This window comes from Calliopsis andreniformis, chromosome 12 (assembly GCF_051401765.1).
Source record: "Calliopsis andreniformis isolate RMS-2024a chromosome 12, iyCalAndr_principal, whole genome shotgun sequence".
NCBI classification, from domain to species: domain Eukaryota; kingdom Metazoa; phylum Arthropoda; class Insecta; order Hymenoptera; family Andrenidae; genus Calliopsis; species Calliopsis andreniformis.
In genome coordinates this window covers 16,805,732-16,820,088 of record NC_135073.1, presented here as the reverse complement: position 1 = coordinate 16,820,088, position 14,357 = coordinate 16,805,732, and the positions used below count along the sequence as shown (strand labels likewise).

At 33.4% G+C, this 14,357-nt stretch overlaps 6 protein-coding genes across 10 annotated transcripts; 3 read left to right on the top strand and 3 right to left on the bottom strand.

Moving 5' to 3' along the window:
• The first annotated feature begins 55 nt into the window (after nt 1-55).
• On the top strand, nt 56-4,284 carry Ge-1 (Enhancer of mRNA-decapping protein 4 homolog Ge-1). Of its 3 annotated transcripts, XM_076388519.1 has the most exons (10): nt 56-186; nt 295-370; nt 631-836; nt 907-1,286; nt 1,365-1,633; nt 1,716-1,834; nt 1,946-3,367; nt 3,444-3,651; nt 3,726-4,019; nt 4,095-4,284. In XM_076388519.1, exons 2-10 carry the CDS (start codon nt 318-320, stop codon nt 4,282-4,284), a joined length of 3,141 nt encoding a protein of 1,046 aa, XP_076244634.1. In that variant the 5' UTR covers nt 56-186; nt 295-317. The 3 variants fall into 3 exon arrangements, with proteins under 3 accessions (XP_076244634.1, XP_076244633.1, XP_076244635.1); XM_076388518.1 differs by having other exon boundaries at nt 1,716-3,367; XM_076388520.1 differs by lacking the exons at nt 56-186; nt 295-370; nt 631-836 and having other exon boundaries at nt 1,218-1,246; nt 1,716-3,367.
• Nucleotides 4,285-4,731: 447 nt separating this feature from the next.
• On the bottom strand, nt 4,732-7,050 carry LOC143185483 (rRNA-processing protein UTP23 homolog). The gene is made up of 4 exons (XM_076388521.1): nt 6,915-7,050; nt 6,697-6,845; nt 6,384-6,616; nt 4,732-6,311 (listed from the first exon to the last, which is right to left on the bottom strand). Exons 2-4 carry the CDS (start codon nt 6,814-6,816, stop codon nt 5,888-5,890), a joined length of 777 nt encoding a protein of 258 aa, XP_076244636.1. The 5' UTR covers nt 6,817-6,845; nt 6,915-7,050; the 3' UTR covers nt 4,732-5,887.
• On the top strand, nt 7,033-7,823 carry Smd2 (small ribonucleoprotein particle protein SmD2). The gene is made up of 3 exons (XM_076388523.1): nt 7,033-7,171; nt 7,321-7,576; nt 7,649-7,823. Coding segments are annotated over exons 1-3 (363 nt in total). The 5' UTR covers nt 7,033-7,169; the 3' UTR covers nt 7,754-7,823.
• A 71-nt stretch (nt 7,824-7,894) lies between these two features.
• Nucleotides 7,895-9,259, bottom strand: LOC143185484 (proteasome subunit alpha type-6). Its single transcript, XM_076388522.1, has 5 exons — nt 9,109-9,259; nt 8,845-8,939; nt 8,600-8,681; nt 8,078-8,507; nt 7,895-8,001 (listed from the first exon to the last, which is right to left on the bottom strand). Exons 1-5 carry the CDS (start codon nt 9,182-9,184, stop codon nt 7,944-7,946), a joined length of 741 nt encoding a protein of 246 aa, XP_076244637.1. The 5' UTR covers nt 9,185-9,259; the 3' UTR covers nt 7,895-7,943.
• A 643-nt stretch (nt 9,260-9,902) lies between these two features.
• LOC143185853 (putative galactose-1-phosphate uridylyltransferase) lies at nt 9,903-12,369 on the top strand. Of its 3 annotated transcripts, none has more exons than XM_076389142.1 (7): nt 9,903-10,198; nt 10,820-10,885; nt 10,949-11,133; nt 11,219-11,424; nt 11,492-11,720; nt 11,814-12,030; nt 12,122-12,369. In XM_076389142.1, exons 1-7 carry the CDS (start codon nt 10,183-10,185, stop codon nt 12,367-12,369), a joined length of 1,167 nt encoding a protein of 388 aa, XP_076245257.1. In that variant the 5' UTR covers nt 9,903-10,182. The 3 variants fall into 3 exon arrangements, with proteins under 3 accessions (XP_076245257.1, XP_076245258.1, XP_076245259.1); XM_076389143.1 differs by having other exon boundaries at nt 9,905-10,198; nt 10,964-11,133; XM_076389144.1 differs by lacking the exon at nt 9,903-10,198 and adding an exon at nt 10,212-10,564 and having other exon boundaries at nt 10,820-11,133.
• A 51-nt stretch (nt 12,370-12,420) lies between these two features.
• Uba4 (Ubiquitin-like activating enzyme 4) lies at nt 12,421-14,310 on the bottom strand. Its single transcript, XM_076389141.1, has 5 exons — nt 13,989-14,310; nt 13,697-13,910; nt 13,326-13,624; nt 12,774-13,241; nt 12,421-12,696 (listed from the first exon to the last, which is right to left on the bottom strand). The coding sequence occupies exons 1-5, from the start codon at nt 14,164-14,166 to the stop codon at nt 12,545-12,547; spliced, it is 1,311 nt and encodes a 436-aa protein (XP_076245256.1). The 5' UTR covers nt 14,167-14,310; the 3' UTR covers nt 12,421-12,544.
• Between the last annotated feature and the right edge of the window lie 47 nt (nt 14,311-14,357).

Genomic DNA, 14,357 nt, shown 5'->3' with positions numbered 1-14,357 from the left:
TTCGTTTTTCTGACAAGTGGCCGATAGCTGCCTGACATTTCGCTTATATTAATTTCATTGAGTTATGCCCAAGAGACATATTATTCGTTCTGATAAATGAAACGATAAGAGTACGCACCGTTTCTTAAAGTAGGCGCCGCATCATTGGAAAACACTTTTTCTATCCGGCAAATATATGCACGAGAGGTGAGTCCGACAGAACATCGTTATCAGGCGTGCCACCGGCTAGGGTTAGAATCGTCTAAAATCCGGCACGCTCGTCGCTGAAATTCTATTAACTTTCTTACTTTTCAGAACAAACGATAGCTGCCGGCAAAATGATCAAAACGGGCGAGGATAACCTAAGGCACATGCATCATCAGCAAACAGTGTAAGCATTTAGTTCAGGGACTTGTTCCTTTCAATTATTTTCATTAATAATTCTTAGATATCTTTGTGTGTTTGGTTTGATTGTAATATTTAATGTTGATAAATTCTGTTTTATCAATGTTCCTTAGACAATGTAAACACGTTGGAAAAAAGATTGAGTTCATGTCTTATGTTTAGTGTATATATTAATGTTGTACAAAAGTTATTTTAGTATTGAAAATTTCATTATATGAATATTTAAGAAACATTTTTTATATGTAGCGAATTCAGTGGACAAGAAGATCATCATTCTGTTGAATTATACAGTACCAATGTTACTGTTATACCATCACCAGGAAGACACAATCATGGTAGTTCAAAGGTGAAACTGAAAAATATTGTTGATTACACATGGGAGCATAATTTCTATGCAGGCCAATTATTAGCTGTTCATATGTCTGGGAAATATTTGGCTTATGGTATAAAAGGTAATCTAAATGTGTGCTATGATTGTAAATACTTTTTTATTTCCGAATTTAAGTAATTGAAATTGTTTAGCTGGTAATGGAGGTGGTATGGTTAGAGTTGTATACAAAGAATTGGAACAGAGAGCATTGTTAAGGGGAATGCGTGCTGCCATACAAGATCTGGCTTTTGCACACGTTTCAAATGCAATTTTAGCATGTGTTGACTATTTGGGAAATCTTTTTATACATACCATTGAATCAACACCGTCTGAACTGTTGTGTAGTTTATTACTGCAAGTAGATGCAGAGGATATATCTGGTATTAGTCACCGTGTGATATGGTGCCCATATATTCCTGAAGATGTTCCATCCGATGGAGATGAAGTTTCAAAACTTTTAGCCTTAACACGTGGTTCAAAAGCAGAGTTGTGGTCAGTTAATACTGTTACATCAAGATTCAGATCAATAGAGGTGAATGTGTACCTTAATTACAGATTATAAAATCCGTACAAAATGAACAAAGTATCCAACTGTTTGACTGAATGGTAGGCAACTGATCCAGCAGTAAAGGAAAATGGAGGCATGTTGGAAATTGATGAACATTCCGATACAATCACTGAAGCAACATTTAGTCCTGATGGAACAGCCTTAGCGACAGCTAGTTTCGATGGGGAAGTGAAATTCTTCCAAGTCTATTTACATAATAATTCTCATGGCACTCAAGCACAGCCACGTTGTTTACATCAATGGAGACCACATGGAGGACGACCAATATCATGTTTATTCTTCCTAGATGACCACAAAACATACCACCCTGAGTAAGCAATATCTCAAACAAGAGTTATACAACATTTTCCTGTACTAAGATACAATTATTCATAACAATATTTTCTTTTATAGTGTACAATTTTGGAGATTTGCTGTGACTGGATGCGACAGCAATACAGAATTGAAGATCTGGTCTTGTGAATTGTGGTCTTGCTTACAAACAATTAAATTTGCACCAACTCCTACCATCGGTAAACCGCTGTTAAAGCCGATGTTAAAAGCAGGCTTAGATCTTAGCGCTGGGTATCTTTTACTATCCGATGTATACAATAAAGTTCTGTATATATTAAATCTCTCAAAAGACAGTGAAGAAGCATTGGCATCTGTAAGTACAATATCAGAGTTCCTTCTACCATATCCCATACTGAGTTTTGGGATTGTTGACGCTGGCTTGCGCAAAGTACGCCCCACTGGTGAATCGTTAGAAGATTTATGTCCTTGCGACGAGGAAGCTGAAGAACAGCTTGTTATCCGGATGTATCTAGTCCAACCAAAGTCTCTACAAGAGTGCCATATTGCTTTTAAGCCTGCCTCTCGAGTGAGTGGTAATTGCCTCATGGACACAATGACTCGCGATTCATTGGACTATTCTGAAGACTTACAAGACATAGGGACTGTTAATCACAATGGAATTTCAGGAGAGAATTGTGAAGAGGATCGTTCGTTATCTGCTACGATTGAAGCGACGAATCATAATGCTGGGCTGAATCTAATGACACCCGATGCATTCAGTTCGCCCGCCAAGAAAGAGAATAATGAACTTGATTCTCGTCCTGGTAGTCCAGAGTTAGATAAAGTGCTATCTGCTAGTCCCTCCTTGACACAAGGTGTACAATCTCTAAATACAGCAGATGCTCCCTTAGCTACGAGTGAGTTAGAAGAACAAGCTCCTGCCAGTAGCGGAAGCAGTCCATCGAGAGAAGTCAGAGAAATTCTGTCTCTTAAAAAGCCGGACGAAGAAGCTGAAACAGAGAATAAACCAGAAACTACTAACACTGTTGATGAAGACTGGCCTAAAATTCCCATGGTTCTATTAAAAGATGTCAGTAGACACGCGATGCAAGAAGCGGAAGGATTCACGAACGAAGAAGACAAAAGGAAAAAGTTGAAAGATGAACCAAAATCGACGACGCATACTGGGGTAGATGCTGAAAACACTTGGCAGACAACAAACGAATTAAATACACTCGAATTAATAAATAAATTAGAGTCCATTGTAGAAATAATTCAGGATCACCGGCAAGAATTGAGAGAATTAAGCGCAGAAGTATCTAAATTAAGGCAAGAAACACCTATCGTTTCGACGCGAGTAGAATCTGCTCTAGCGAGAAGCTCACAGGAGCAAAATGCAACGTTAGAACGAACATTATATGTTCAAATGGCTCATCAACACGAATTTCTCAATACACTTGACACAACGATCAAAGATAAAATTGAAACAACTCTGCCACGCATCATCGAAGATACAGTAGAACCATTGAAAATTCAACTTAGATTAGACTCCGCTCGAATGGATGAACTCTTCAAAGAAAATGTAACGGAGCTAATTAACAGCACTCAAGTAAAGGAGGCACTTGCCCTAGCAGCATCGTCTGCAGTAAAGCCAGCGTTAGATACAGCGTTCAAAGAAGCTTTCACAAATGTCCTATTACCTGGCATGGAGAAAGCTTGTCAAACAATATTTAGACAAGTACAAGATGCTTTTATCAGGGGCACTCGAGAATGTGAGAAATCTTTCCATACACTTGAAGTACCCATTACATTTAATTATATGTATATATGTAACTTTCTTTTGTACAGATCTTCAGAACGTTGATTCTATTATCAATAAACAATACCAACAACGAAACGAGCAACAAAGCGAAGCATTGTCTGCGTTAGTTCGTGAAGAACTGCAAACCGAGTTGAGCAGAGGTCTAAATACTCTTCAAGAAGGAACGTTACGTACAGTTCGTGAATCTATCAGAGATAACTTAAACCAACAACTTACAGAGATTACAAATGCACGGTAAAAAAATTTAAACGAAACTTAGATAAGTATTTTTTGTTATAGAAGTTACAATTAACTTCTAAAATTTATAGTTCACGAGCTACCACTCCTGCTATACCAGTAGCTGCCGTTGCCGATGCTCAAGCACGAGTAATGTCTCTTCTTCAAAGAGGACAATTGAATGCTGCCTTTCAACAAGCTCTAAGTGCAAGTGACTTAGGTTTGGTAGTACTAGTTTGTGAAAAAACAGAACCCTCCAGAGTATTTTCTTGTCCTGTGGGACCTCAGGGTCAAAGTTCAAGATGTATTTTACAGCAGCCTGTAATTCTTTCACTTGTGCAGCAGTTGTCTGCAGACTTAGGGCATCGTACAGAACTTAAACATAGGTAAAAAGTTATTCTATAAAAAATTAGTGAACTATATTCATCAAATTTTCTTCAATGTTTATGGTTGCTCAACAGGTGGCTCGAAGAGGCAATATTAAACTTAGACCCTAATGATCCAGTCACACGAGAACATATGGGTACTGTGTTAATTACCTTACAAAATCAATTGGCCGCATTTGTAGCAGCTAATCCAAATCATAGTTCTATTCGACGTATGAAAATGCTAGCCATGGCTGCACGTGCACTTTTAAATCAACATCCTTGATGTCAGATGCGCCTCGAATAGAAAGTGTCCATTGAGAAAGCAATGTCAGGTTTTATACGTTTTGTTTAAAAAATATTCTCAATCTAAAAGCAACATTCGCATCTGTCTTGTTTAAGACTGACAGTCATTTACTTAAAACAAGAAAGAAGCATTGTACGAATTCGATAATTTTATCCAGTTCATTGAAATCTACCCTTATATTTTCGATTATTTAACAAAGTACATACGTTTACGGAATCAAGGGTTCGCCAGAGAATTATTTTCTTAACATGACACAAATATCACATAAATGCATCGTACTATATGCATATATGCAGTATATAAGTGTGATTAACTTATATTATTAATTTACGTTAATTACGAATATTGTACTGAGAATTAGTATTGATGAATTTAATTATAGTTTGTAAGATATATAAAAAAAATTTAATATTTAATAATCGTTTCTCTTTTGATATAATTTTTCTGTGATACCAGATAAAATTTTCATATCTTAAAGAAATTTTAAGCAGAATTTTCACGTATAAACTCATGTTTAAAAAAATAGTGGGCTCTTCCAGCTCTCCTAAACGTTGTCTTTGTATTAAATAATCTATTAATAATACATTTCATGACATATTGTATAATACACATTCAATTTTCCATATTCATGAGGATAAAATAATCCTAAAATTTTACTGAAATCGTAAGTTATAAGCTTTAACAACTCCCTAATGGAAACTTACATAAATTTTGTGTTTATCGTTTTGAAGTATTTCTACTAATCGTTATTTTATTTCATCTCCATTTCAACCGTATTTTTTTCTTGACACATTGCAGACTATAATGTAATAAAATAAAATATTCTATATTTCTTACTATAACAAAAAAATAAAAACTTTAAAATTTATGAGTTGTACGTCACATCTTACGATGTGTATATTAATGTGTCAGAAATTATGTTTCACACGCCTTATTTAGTAATCGTGTAAATTAACAATTGAACATGTTTTGGTAAAACTTGTTCTTTAAGTATTGTAAATAGTGTGCAATTTCCAGGCGCTCGTAAGTCCTCTTCAAATTTTTGTATGCTACTTACATGTGAAAGTTCCTAATTCCGTATTATGATCGTGTTCATTGTGCAAGTAGATCTTACAGTAGATAAATAGTTAGAAAGTGTTTGTATGTCTTTCTTAAGTAATAATTCTATTGACTTATTTTTCTTATTCTTGTTAAATATAATCATTAGTACTATTTTCATAATGCAAAAGATTGAAGAGTAAAGTATTTTGAAATATGACAAATCAAATAATCATGCTACTCATTCATTACTAAAATAATACTTTTAAAAATTCAACTTCTTCCCTCATAGCTAACCCAGACTTTCAATGTGTGATATTTTATGTATCTAGGATTAACAATCTTACTACTAACGGTAGCACATTTCTTGTATTCATGAATAAACTCATCTTGTATGTAAAACTAATAGTATATTGCAATACCATTCTAATTACTCTAATTTTATGGACCAAAGATAAATGATTTTATTACAAATAAAAATTAAATATATTTACACAAAATTCTGATGTTTGGTCCATGTGCAAACTTATCTTTATAATCATAATTATGTTTTAGATTTATCTTTAATTTCAGCCATCAATGCCTCCTTAACATGTGCTGCTATTTTTATCTTCTTTCTTTTCTTCACTCTTCCAGATTTCTTCTCTATAGTATTCTTTGATGTCTCTGTTTGTGGTTTCTTCTTTTTCTTTAAACAGCTAAGTGGATTTGGGCCACCCTTCTTCCGTTTTTTTGTTGGTTTTAACTCCGATTTTTCTGCTAAACCTGCTGCTTTTTTTAGTGTTTTGATATTTTCTTTTTCCCATTCACTCATCCCCAAACCTTTACGAATATTCTCAGCATATTCACGGCTAGCTTCAGAAGGTGCTTCTAATGTTGGTGCTTTACCATGTAAATATAATATTGGAACACCTGGAACTTTTCTCAACATATCTTGAAGCTCTCTGTCCTGAGTAGCTATAATATACCTGTAATACATTTTGAAGATCTACAAAATGAACTTAAAGTATTGTTACTCATAAAATGAACATTTAGAATACCTAGAAGAATTGTTTTTTGCTATCATTGACTTCAAGCACTTTGTACCAGTTACTGAATGTTTCTGATGCCCACATTTATGAATGGGATATTGTTTAACTATTTGCATAGCACCACTAATGGTTTTAGAAAATGAACCAAGTTTCTCTGTTTCTAAAATGATACATGGTGTAGTTAATAGTTTCACTTCAGCTTGGAAATACTTTGCTAATTGATCCTGTATATTAAATTTATTCTACAACAATAAAAAAGAGAGTTATACATCTATATAATAACCAACTATTCACATTTTTCGTAAAATATGTTTTTGCGCACCTCCAGTGCGGCGAACGCAAACGTTCCATCGATAAGAATTTGAAACGGCGCTCGGAATTTGAAATTGTTTATGAAAAAACCCAGGTTTTTTCTTGCTTTCTTTTGACGAGCTGTTTTCATGATTGGTTGTTTTTTATAACATCAAAAAACTGAAAAACATGTTTATTACAATACATGCGCAATATAGATATTTACATTTAGAATATTTTATGAATTACCTATTTTATTAATTACAGTTCTGCCATCAATTACTTAAATATTCCATACACTGGACACATGTTTCTGTCTGTAAACTGACATAGGGACCATAACCTAAAAGATCAATCAGTAGATCCAGAAAGCAACGCTTTAGAATAGTTTGTAGCGTCGTGTTTCGAGCTGTTTTCAAACCGCAACCGGCATATTTATTAACGATATTACCTCTGGAAAAAAGCTTTCATTACTGTTTCTACTTGTAAAAAAGCAATACCACAATGTGAGTATTTAAATAATGTCTTTTTTCAGTTTCGTTTATTTACGCAGTTAATAATACGTACATAACCTAAATCTATTATTTCGTTACAAGTTATAAAATTACTTTTTAGAGTTTTCTTGAGTTTTTCTAATAAAAATATTTTTATTCAGGTCTTCTTTAACTAAACCAAAGTCTGAGATGACTCCTGAAGAGTTGGCAAAAAGAGAGGAAGAAGAATTTAATACGGGACCACTTTCGGTACTGACTCAATCCGTGAAAAATAACACTCAGGTTTTAATTAACTGCAGAAACAACAAGAAATTGTTAGGAAGAGTGAAAGCATTTGACAGACACTGCAACATGGTTCTAGAAAATGTAAAAGAAATGTGGACTGAACTCCCCCGTACAGGCAAAGGGAAAAAGAAGGTAATTAGTTATTGGTCACAAATATTTAAATGAATTTTGAGATAAAAATTTTGAAACCTTTTTTCTGTCTAGGCAAAACCTGTGAACAAAGACAGATTTATCTCAAAAATGTTCTTAAGAGGGGATTCTGTTATTCTAGTTCTAAGAAATCCATTGGCTACAGCAACAGGAAAATAATTTTTAGCTAATATTTCTACATAATCTATAAGAATAATGGACTGGTAATAAAATTTTTAATATAAGCATATGAAGTTTATTCCTATTAACACTTATGTCCTGGTAAAATATATATTCTTAAGTTTTAAGTAAAAAAAGTGCTTTAAGCCAGACAATGACATTTATTTGTATTGAATTATACATAAACTTATTAATCTTTTTCAGCAATTGCAGTAAGGTGCTTATCAATCTCTTGTTCTGTTAGAATTCTGAAACAAAAAAAGATGAAACATGTTTATTTATTCAATGTATAGAGTAAAAAATAATCGTTTTTTATATAATTACCGAAATTTAGGATGGTCTTTTGAGACCACACCAACTTCTATTTCAGTTGGCTTAAAATCTACAGATAAAACAGTAGATAAACACGTTATAGCTAACTGTATTGTTTCATCATGATCATAATTTTGCTTCTTCTTTAATTTCTTTTCCAAGTAAGAGTTAGCCTCAGTTTGTTTAGCACCAACAGAGATTGCTTTATAACCACAGAAATATCCTGCAGGATCAGCTTTGTAAACACATGGACCTTTCTCTTTGTCATATGAAATCAACATCATGGAGCATCCAAGAGGTCGCATTTCCGCATTTTGTGTGTACACTTGGCTGATGTCAGCAATACGGCGGCACAATGAATCCACAGGAATTTCATAATCATATTTATATTTAAAATGAGCTGCTTCGTATCTTGCACGTTGCACTTGTGACCTACTATCAGCTAAAACACAAAAAATTAAATCAGCCACCTCACTAAATTGACTAAAACTTATACAGTAATACTGCAACCTATTTGCAAGCAGTTTTACTTACCCACCATCCCTGTCACAAGGCAACCAATATGTTCAGTGAGTTGGAAAATGTGAGTAACAGTAGAAGCATCGAGCAGCTTATCCTATAAATAAAGGTCCTTAAATTAGACAAGTTCGATTTATACAATTCGCAACAATTTTAATATATAGTTTTAAAATATTACTAAAATATAAAGGTAAAAACTATAACAGCAATTTAAAAAGACCTAATAGATAGAATAGTAAGTTACGAAGAGGTTATCTTACAGGCACTTTTTTCTGGGTCGCAAAGACGGCTGTATCGACTCCTTTAACCGCGACGGATGTCAAACCGCCTTGGTTTATTGCTTTGAATGCATATTCTGTAAAATAATTAGTTGTTATTTACTCAACAAGTTCAAAATCGCAGATCACGCCATGTCATGATCCCGGTTAGAAAATCGACACAGAACTGGATGAATGCATAAAAGGCATCCGTAGAAAATTAAAAAATAATTGTAATAGGATATACAATTTCTTTATGAATCTTACCCACTTGATAGAGCCGTCCTTCGGGCGAAAATATAGTAATATGCCTATCAAAACCAGCACTACTACCTCGCGCCATGTTCACAAGTTTGGCTTAATGGTCGCGTTCAAAAGCTGCTAAATAGCAACTCGAAATGTCAAATCATGCAAGAGTTACATCAAGGCAGTTTACATTGAACGACAAGTGTCACAGATTATTTTGCCAACTTTTTTAAAATTCTATATCAGAAATAAAATCGAAATTACATTTTCTTCTGCCTCAGTTTTTCTTGTGATAACCATCATAAAAAAAATAGTCGGAGAAATACTTGATTTTTATAATGAAGAATTAATTAATTATATTTAAATAAAAGTTTATGGATAATTATTATAATTACAGATTAGGATTTTAAATTAAAAGTATGCTAATTATGTAATAACATTTTTTATTTTTATTTTTTGCTATGATTAGTAGTCACGTGATTAGCATACCTATTCTAATTCTGAGTATATGCTTTTATAATAATTTCCTTCCTTTCGTTATTTATTTAAATAATAGTAGTCCTTTAGATTTAATTAAATTTGATTTGAATTTTAAGTTGTATTAAACAGGAAAATGACTACTATTCTTTTGGAATACTACTTTTGAGGACGCTTAATATTCGAAAGAACTGTCCTAGAATGAGTTCTACTATTAGAACAATTGTCAATAAGCATTTTGCGCAAATCTAACATTGCAAAGAACGAAATTATTTAGTTTCTATTGCTGATACATCTATAGTACACATCCTATACACTTAATAAAATATATAACGACTCAACAGTTCTTGTCGCGTTTAATGTCCTGCTGATTACGATCGAATTTAATCTATTTTACATCTGTATGTAACATATAACATGTAACTTGAATGCACGTACACCGCGTAACATTGTGTTTCGTAAGCAATGAAGATGTTATCATAAATTACTGTATCCGATTATGTGACTTTGAGGTCTACGAAAAGAGATGATACGTTCGCGTTTTTAAACCATTATTGAACGAAATTTCCTAGTCGGTTGCTGAGGTCGTGAACGATTGTCTTTTTAAACGAGACACAAATGGCTGCGTCAACAGGTAAAATTTATCGACGATGCGTAAACCCTTTGCGAAAATAATGGGTTTCGCGAAAAATTATTTTTAATATCCGTCTAATGCATACCACTATTGATCCAGTTGTACTTTTTGAACAATTAAATTCTGAAAGGAACATAAGCGTCGGTCATATGACTTGTTCTGGCACGTTCTTTTTTTTCTTTTTCGTACCGCACATTTATTGTCGTATTAGAACAGTAATCATTCAAGGGATCATCGTAAATTTTATATAACTAAGATCAAGGTGAAATTTATGAAATTTTTTTATAAATTTTATATACTTGGAGTTAAAGCGAAATCCACGTGACTATCAAAGTTTACATTGCGGTTTTATAACGTCCGAAGATTGTAAGTAACGTTTGTGGATACATTTCTTGCAAAGAATATTTTACTTCTACGTTTTATTCGGTTAAATACATTTTTCGTTCCTTCGCAATTACGTTTACTACCGTAATTAACTGGTATATTATCGAATCTGAAATATGAGTGGATAACAGGCATGTTCGTTTATTGTGTATATTGCTTGCTGTGTAACATATATATGGAATGTTAATGAGATTTTTTATTCACTTGCACGTGTACATCTTTGAAATTGTTTTTCAGGCGATAGAAAGGTAACTGGCCTAAAAAATGGCACAGAAGCATTGAAAGAAGAATTTAATCCAACTGGTTAGAATTTTTATTCTTGTGAAGAAGTCATTTCCAGTTTGCATTCTATGTTTCAACTATTAGATCAATATTTTATAGAACACCAACATATTAGATATAATCCTTTAAGAGGAGAATGGGTACTAGTATCGCCACACCGGATGAAGAGGCCATGGGGGGGCCAAATCGAACCAAATGTAGAAGAAGATCTCCCAGAATATGACCCTAACAATCCACTTTGCCCAGGCAATCTCAGAGCCAGTGGAGAGGTAATTATTTTAGAATTTTACTTGATCAAAAGTAATTATGACAAAGCATTTTAGCATTTACTAAACTATTTTTTATTCTTTTCAGGTAACACCAGTATATGAAAATACATATGCATTTGTCAATGACTTCCCTGCACTATTAGAATCAGTTCCTAGTCCATCAAAGTCAGATGATGAGCTATTTCAGATGGACTCTGCAAGAGGTACTTGTAAAGTCATGTGTTTTCATCCAAAATCAAATGTAACAATAGCACTTATGAATATTTCTGAGATCAAGGAAGTTGTTAAACGGTATGTCTAACAAACATACATGTTCAGAGTTTAACACTTTAATTAACAAGTATAACTTCTTATACAGATGGATTTTCGAAATGCTTGAACTGGGAGAAAAGTGGACTTGGGTGCAAATCTTCGAAAATCGCGGCGCTTTAATGGGATGCAGTAACACGCACCCGCATTGTCAAATTTGGGCCAGTTCCTTTTTACCAAATGAAGCCAAAATAAAAGACAAATACCTTAGTGATTATTACAGTCGCAATAAGAAACCTCTTCTCATTGACTATATGCAAAAAGAACTTCTTAAAAAGGCATGGCATTTAATTTATTATGGAATAAAATGTGCAAGTAAACGTGTTGGTATAGTAAAAAGGTAGAGCCTTTACCATTCGTTTACATTGCAGGAGCGCATTGTATTGGAAAATCGAGATTGGGTAATTTTAGTGCCATTCTGGGCAGTTTGGCCATATGAAACTATGGTATTACCTAAGAAGCAAGTATCAAGAATGCAAGATTTAACAGAAAGTCAGCAAGAATCACTGGCAGTTGTCATGAAAAGATTGTGTACAAAATATGATAATTTATTCAATTGTTCTTTTCCATACTCTATGGGCTGGCATGGTATAACACAACTTGTTAACTATACAAATTAATTAATCAGTTTTGTAATTAAAAGTAACATTTAGATTATAATGTGATTTTTTTCTTATAGGTGCACCGACCGGTCCATATTCGAAGGAAGACTACCCTTATTGGACTTTCCATGGGATTTACTTACCTCCTTTATTACGTTCTGCGTCTATAAAGAAGCATATGGTTGGCTACGAGCTTTTTGCACAAGCACAAAGAGACTTAACACCGGAACAAGCCGCAGAAAAATTAAGAAGCTTGTCAGATTCTCATTACAAGTATCCAGAGACAAGTTTAACCAGTTACGAAATAGAAAAATATTCTCAATGAATTGATTTACTTTACACATAATAATATATTTTTGTAGATGTATATGTCACTTGCATATACATTATTTATGAAAATTTATATTGGATATACCGCTGAATTATGCACCCTGAATTTTTTGAAAAAAGATACAATAAACGTGATTAATAAACATATATATAATTGTAAATTTACATAATTAGTATACAGGGACTGTATGATCAATAGTTTTACTCCATGCACGAAGTCCTCCGATTATGTCTTTTATTTCTAAATCACTTTCATTGAATATTTTCTGAAGACGTTGCACAGCCTTCTGTGAATCGTTTCCTCTTCTGCACATAACGTATACTAAAAAAAGAGAGCATGTAATTTAATGATATGTAGGAAAACCTTTAAAACTGTTAAGCAAACGCTTATCTACTTACAGCTGATACCTTTATGTTCTTTTTTCATTTCATCTACCTTATTTCTTATTAACATTACTGTTTCGTTATTGCTAATTTCATTCAGAGGTATATTAACAGAATCCTTTAAATGACAAATTTCATATTCTTCGGGTGAACGAACATCGATTAATATGTGATCTTTTGTTCCTAATTTTAACGTGTTACTGTATTCTTCCACACTTATTCGTTCTGTCTTCTGTAATAACTTTAAGTTCGGTTCCTTATCATTTGCTTTTGCACCACAGAACTGTTCATAATCGATCAACTCGTGTATAGTTGGATGTTCACCGCACACGGCACAGTTTAGATTTCTGGCGCGTAGACTAATATTGCGAAATTTCATTTCTAGTCCGTCAAATAATAGTAGTTTACCAGACAATACATGAGGTAGGTCAAGTATAATTTTCAGAGTTTCTAATGCTTGTAAAACACCGATAGTACCGACAGCTACAATAAAAAGAAAGTAAGATAACAAAGATGTTGACTTAGAAAAGCATTGAGAGATGCATAAGTTAAAGTACTTATCAATACCTGGTCCGAAAACTCCACCATCTCCACAATTTGTTACTGTTTCAGGAGGAGGAGGTTTGGGAAATATACATCTATAGCAAGGTCCATTGTAATTAAATACAGATAAGTGCCCCTCAAATTTTAGTGCTGATCCAGATACTAAAGGCTTTTTACTTAAAACACATGCATCATTTAGTAAGTAACGTGTAGCCACATTGTCAGTGGCATCTAATACCACATCGTAACACTTTATTATTTCTAAAGCATTGGAACTATCCAATTGAACTTTGTATGGCGTAATTTTAGTGTTACTATTTAAGCTGAAATACATAAATTGAATTTGATGTAAAAAGTCTATGCACAATAGAGATTTAATGTTAATTCATAAATACCAGTGAAGATTTTCTGCAGCAGAATTTACTTTTGATGCTCCAATATTTGTTTCTTTATATAGTAACTGCCTATGAAGATTATTCACCTCAACATTGTCATAATCAACTATGCCAATGTGTCCAACACCAGCAGAAATTAAGTATAGTGCGGCAGGGCATCCTAGACCACCTGCTCCTACAATTAGTACTGCACTGTTTTTGAGCTTTACTTGACCTACGGTATCACATAATACAAAATTATTTTTTAGATTTAACGCCATTTCAATAATTTATGTCAATGCTTCAAATGCACCTTGAATACCAATTTCTGGTAAAAATATTTGTCTGCTATATCTCGATATTTCATTATTATTTAAACCATAGTCTTGTAGAATCTGTTTTTCGCGCCTTAACTCAGTTAATTGAGCTTCCTTCGCGCGTAACAATTCACGTAGCTCTGTGATTTCATCAATTAATTGTTGTTCATTCATTTTTGTAAGATGACTAGATGATACTGTTTGTTGTTAATCTAAGAATACACTTCTTTTACGATTTTCGAAGAAACACTAAGATATTATAATACTTTTTAAATGTAAAGCTCGCTGTATTAATTATTATTTCTAACGTTGTGTCAAGCTCCGGGGATTCGGGAAAAGGCTCTCTTGTTCCTTACCATTTTCGT

Excerpts from the sequence above, each read along its gene's own strand:
- Ge-1 (XM_076388518.1), top strand. The coding sequence starts at position 318 with ATGATCAAAACGGGCGAGGATAACCTAAGGCACATGCATCATCAGCAA. Across the intron at positions 371-630 it reads ATGCATCATCAGCAAACAGT|CGAATTCAGTGGACAAGAAG; the intron begins GTAAGCATTTAG and ends TTTTATATGTAG. Across the intron at positions 3,652-3,725 it reads ACAGAGATTACAAATGCACG|TTCACGAGCTACCACTCCTG; the intron begins GTAAAAAAATTT and ends TAAAATTTATAG.
- LOC143185483 (XM_076388521.1), bottom strand. The coding sequence starts at position 6,816 with ATGAAAACAGCTCGTCAAAAGAAAGCAAGAAAAAACCTGGGTTTTTTC. Across the intron at positions 6,617-6,696 it reads TTGCGTTCGCCGCACTGGAG|AATAAATTTAATATACAGGA; the intron begins GTGCGCAAAAAC and ends TTATTGTTGTAG. Across the intron at positions 6,312-6,383 it reads GCAAAAAACAATTCTTCTAG|GTATATTATAGCTACTCAGG; the intron begins GTATTCTAAATG and ends AATGTATTACAG.
- Smd2 (XM_076388523.1), top strand. Across the intron at positions 7,577-7,648 it reads CAGGCAAAGGGAAAAAGAAG|GCAAAACCTGTGAACAAAGA; the intron begins GTAATTAGTTAT and ends TTTTCTGTCTAG.
- LOC143185484 (XM_076388522.1), bottom strand. The coding sequence starts at position 9,184 with ATGGCGCGAGGTAGTAGTGCTGGTTTTGATAGGCATATTACTATATTT. Across the intron at positions 8,508-8,599 it reads CCTTGTGACAGGGATGGTGG|CTGATAGTAGGTCACAAGTG; the intron begins GTAAGTAAAACT and ends TTTGTGTTTTAG. Across the intron at positions 8,002-8,077 it reads AAAGACCATCCTAAATTTCG|AATTCTAACAGAACAAGAGA; the intron begins GTAATTATATAA and ends TTTTTGTTTCAG.
- LOC143185853 (XM_076389142.1), top strand. Across the intron at positions 11,134-11,218 it reads ATCTCAGAGCCAGTGGAGAG|GTAACACCAGTATATGAAAA; the intron begins GTAATTATTTTA and ends TATTCTTTTCAG. Across the intron at positions 12,031-12,121 it reads ATACTCTATGGGCTGGCATG|GTGCACCGACCGGTCCATAT; the intron begins GTATAACACAAC and ends TTTTTCTTATAG.
- Uba4 (XM_076389141.1), bottom strand. The coding sequence starts at position 14,166 with ATGAATGAACAACAATTAATTGATGAAATCACAGAGCTACGTGAATTG. Across the intron at positions 13,911-13,988 it reads ACCAGAAATTGGTATTCAAG|GTCAAGTAAAGCTCAAAAAC; the intron begins GTGCATTTGAAG and ends GTGATACCGTAG. Across the intron at positions 13,242-13,325 it reads TGGTGGAGTTTTCGGACCAG|CTGTCGGTACTATCGGTGTT; the intron begins GTATTGATAAGT and ends TTTTTATTGTAG.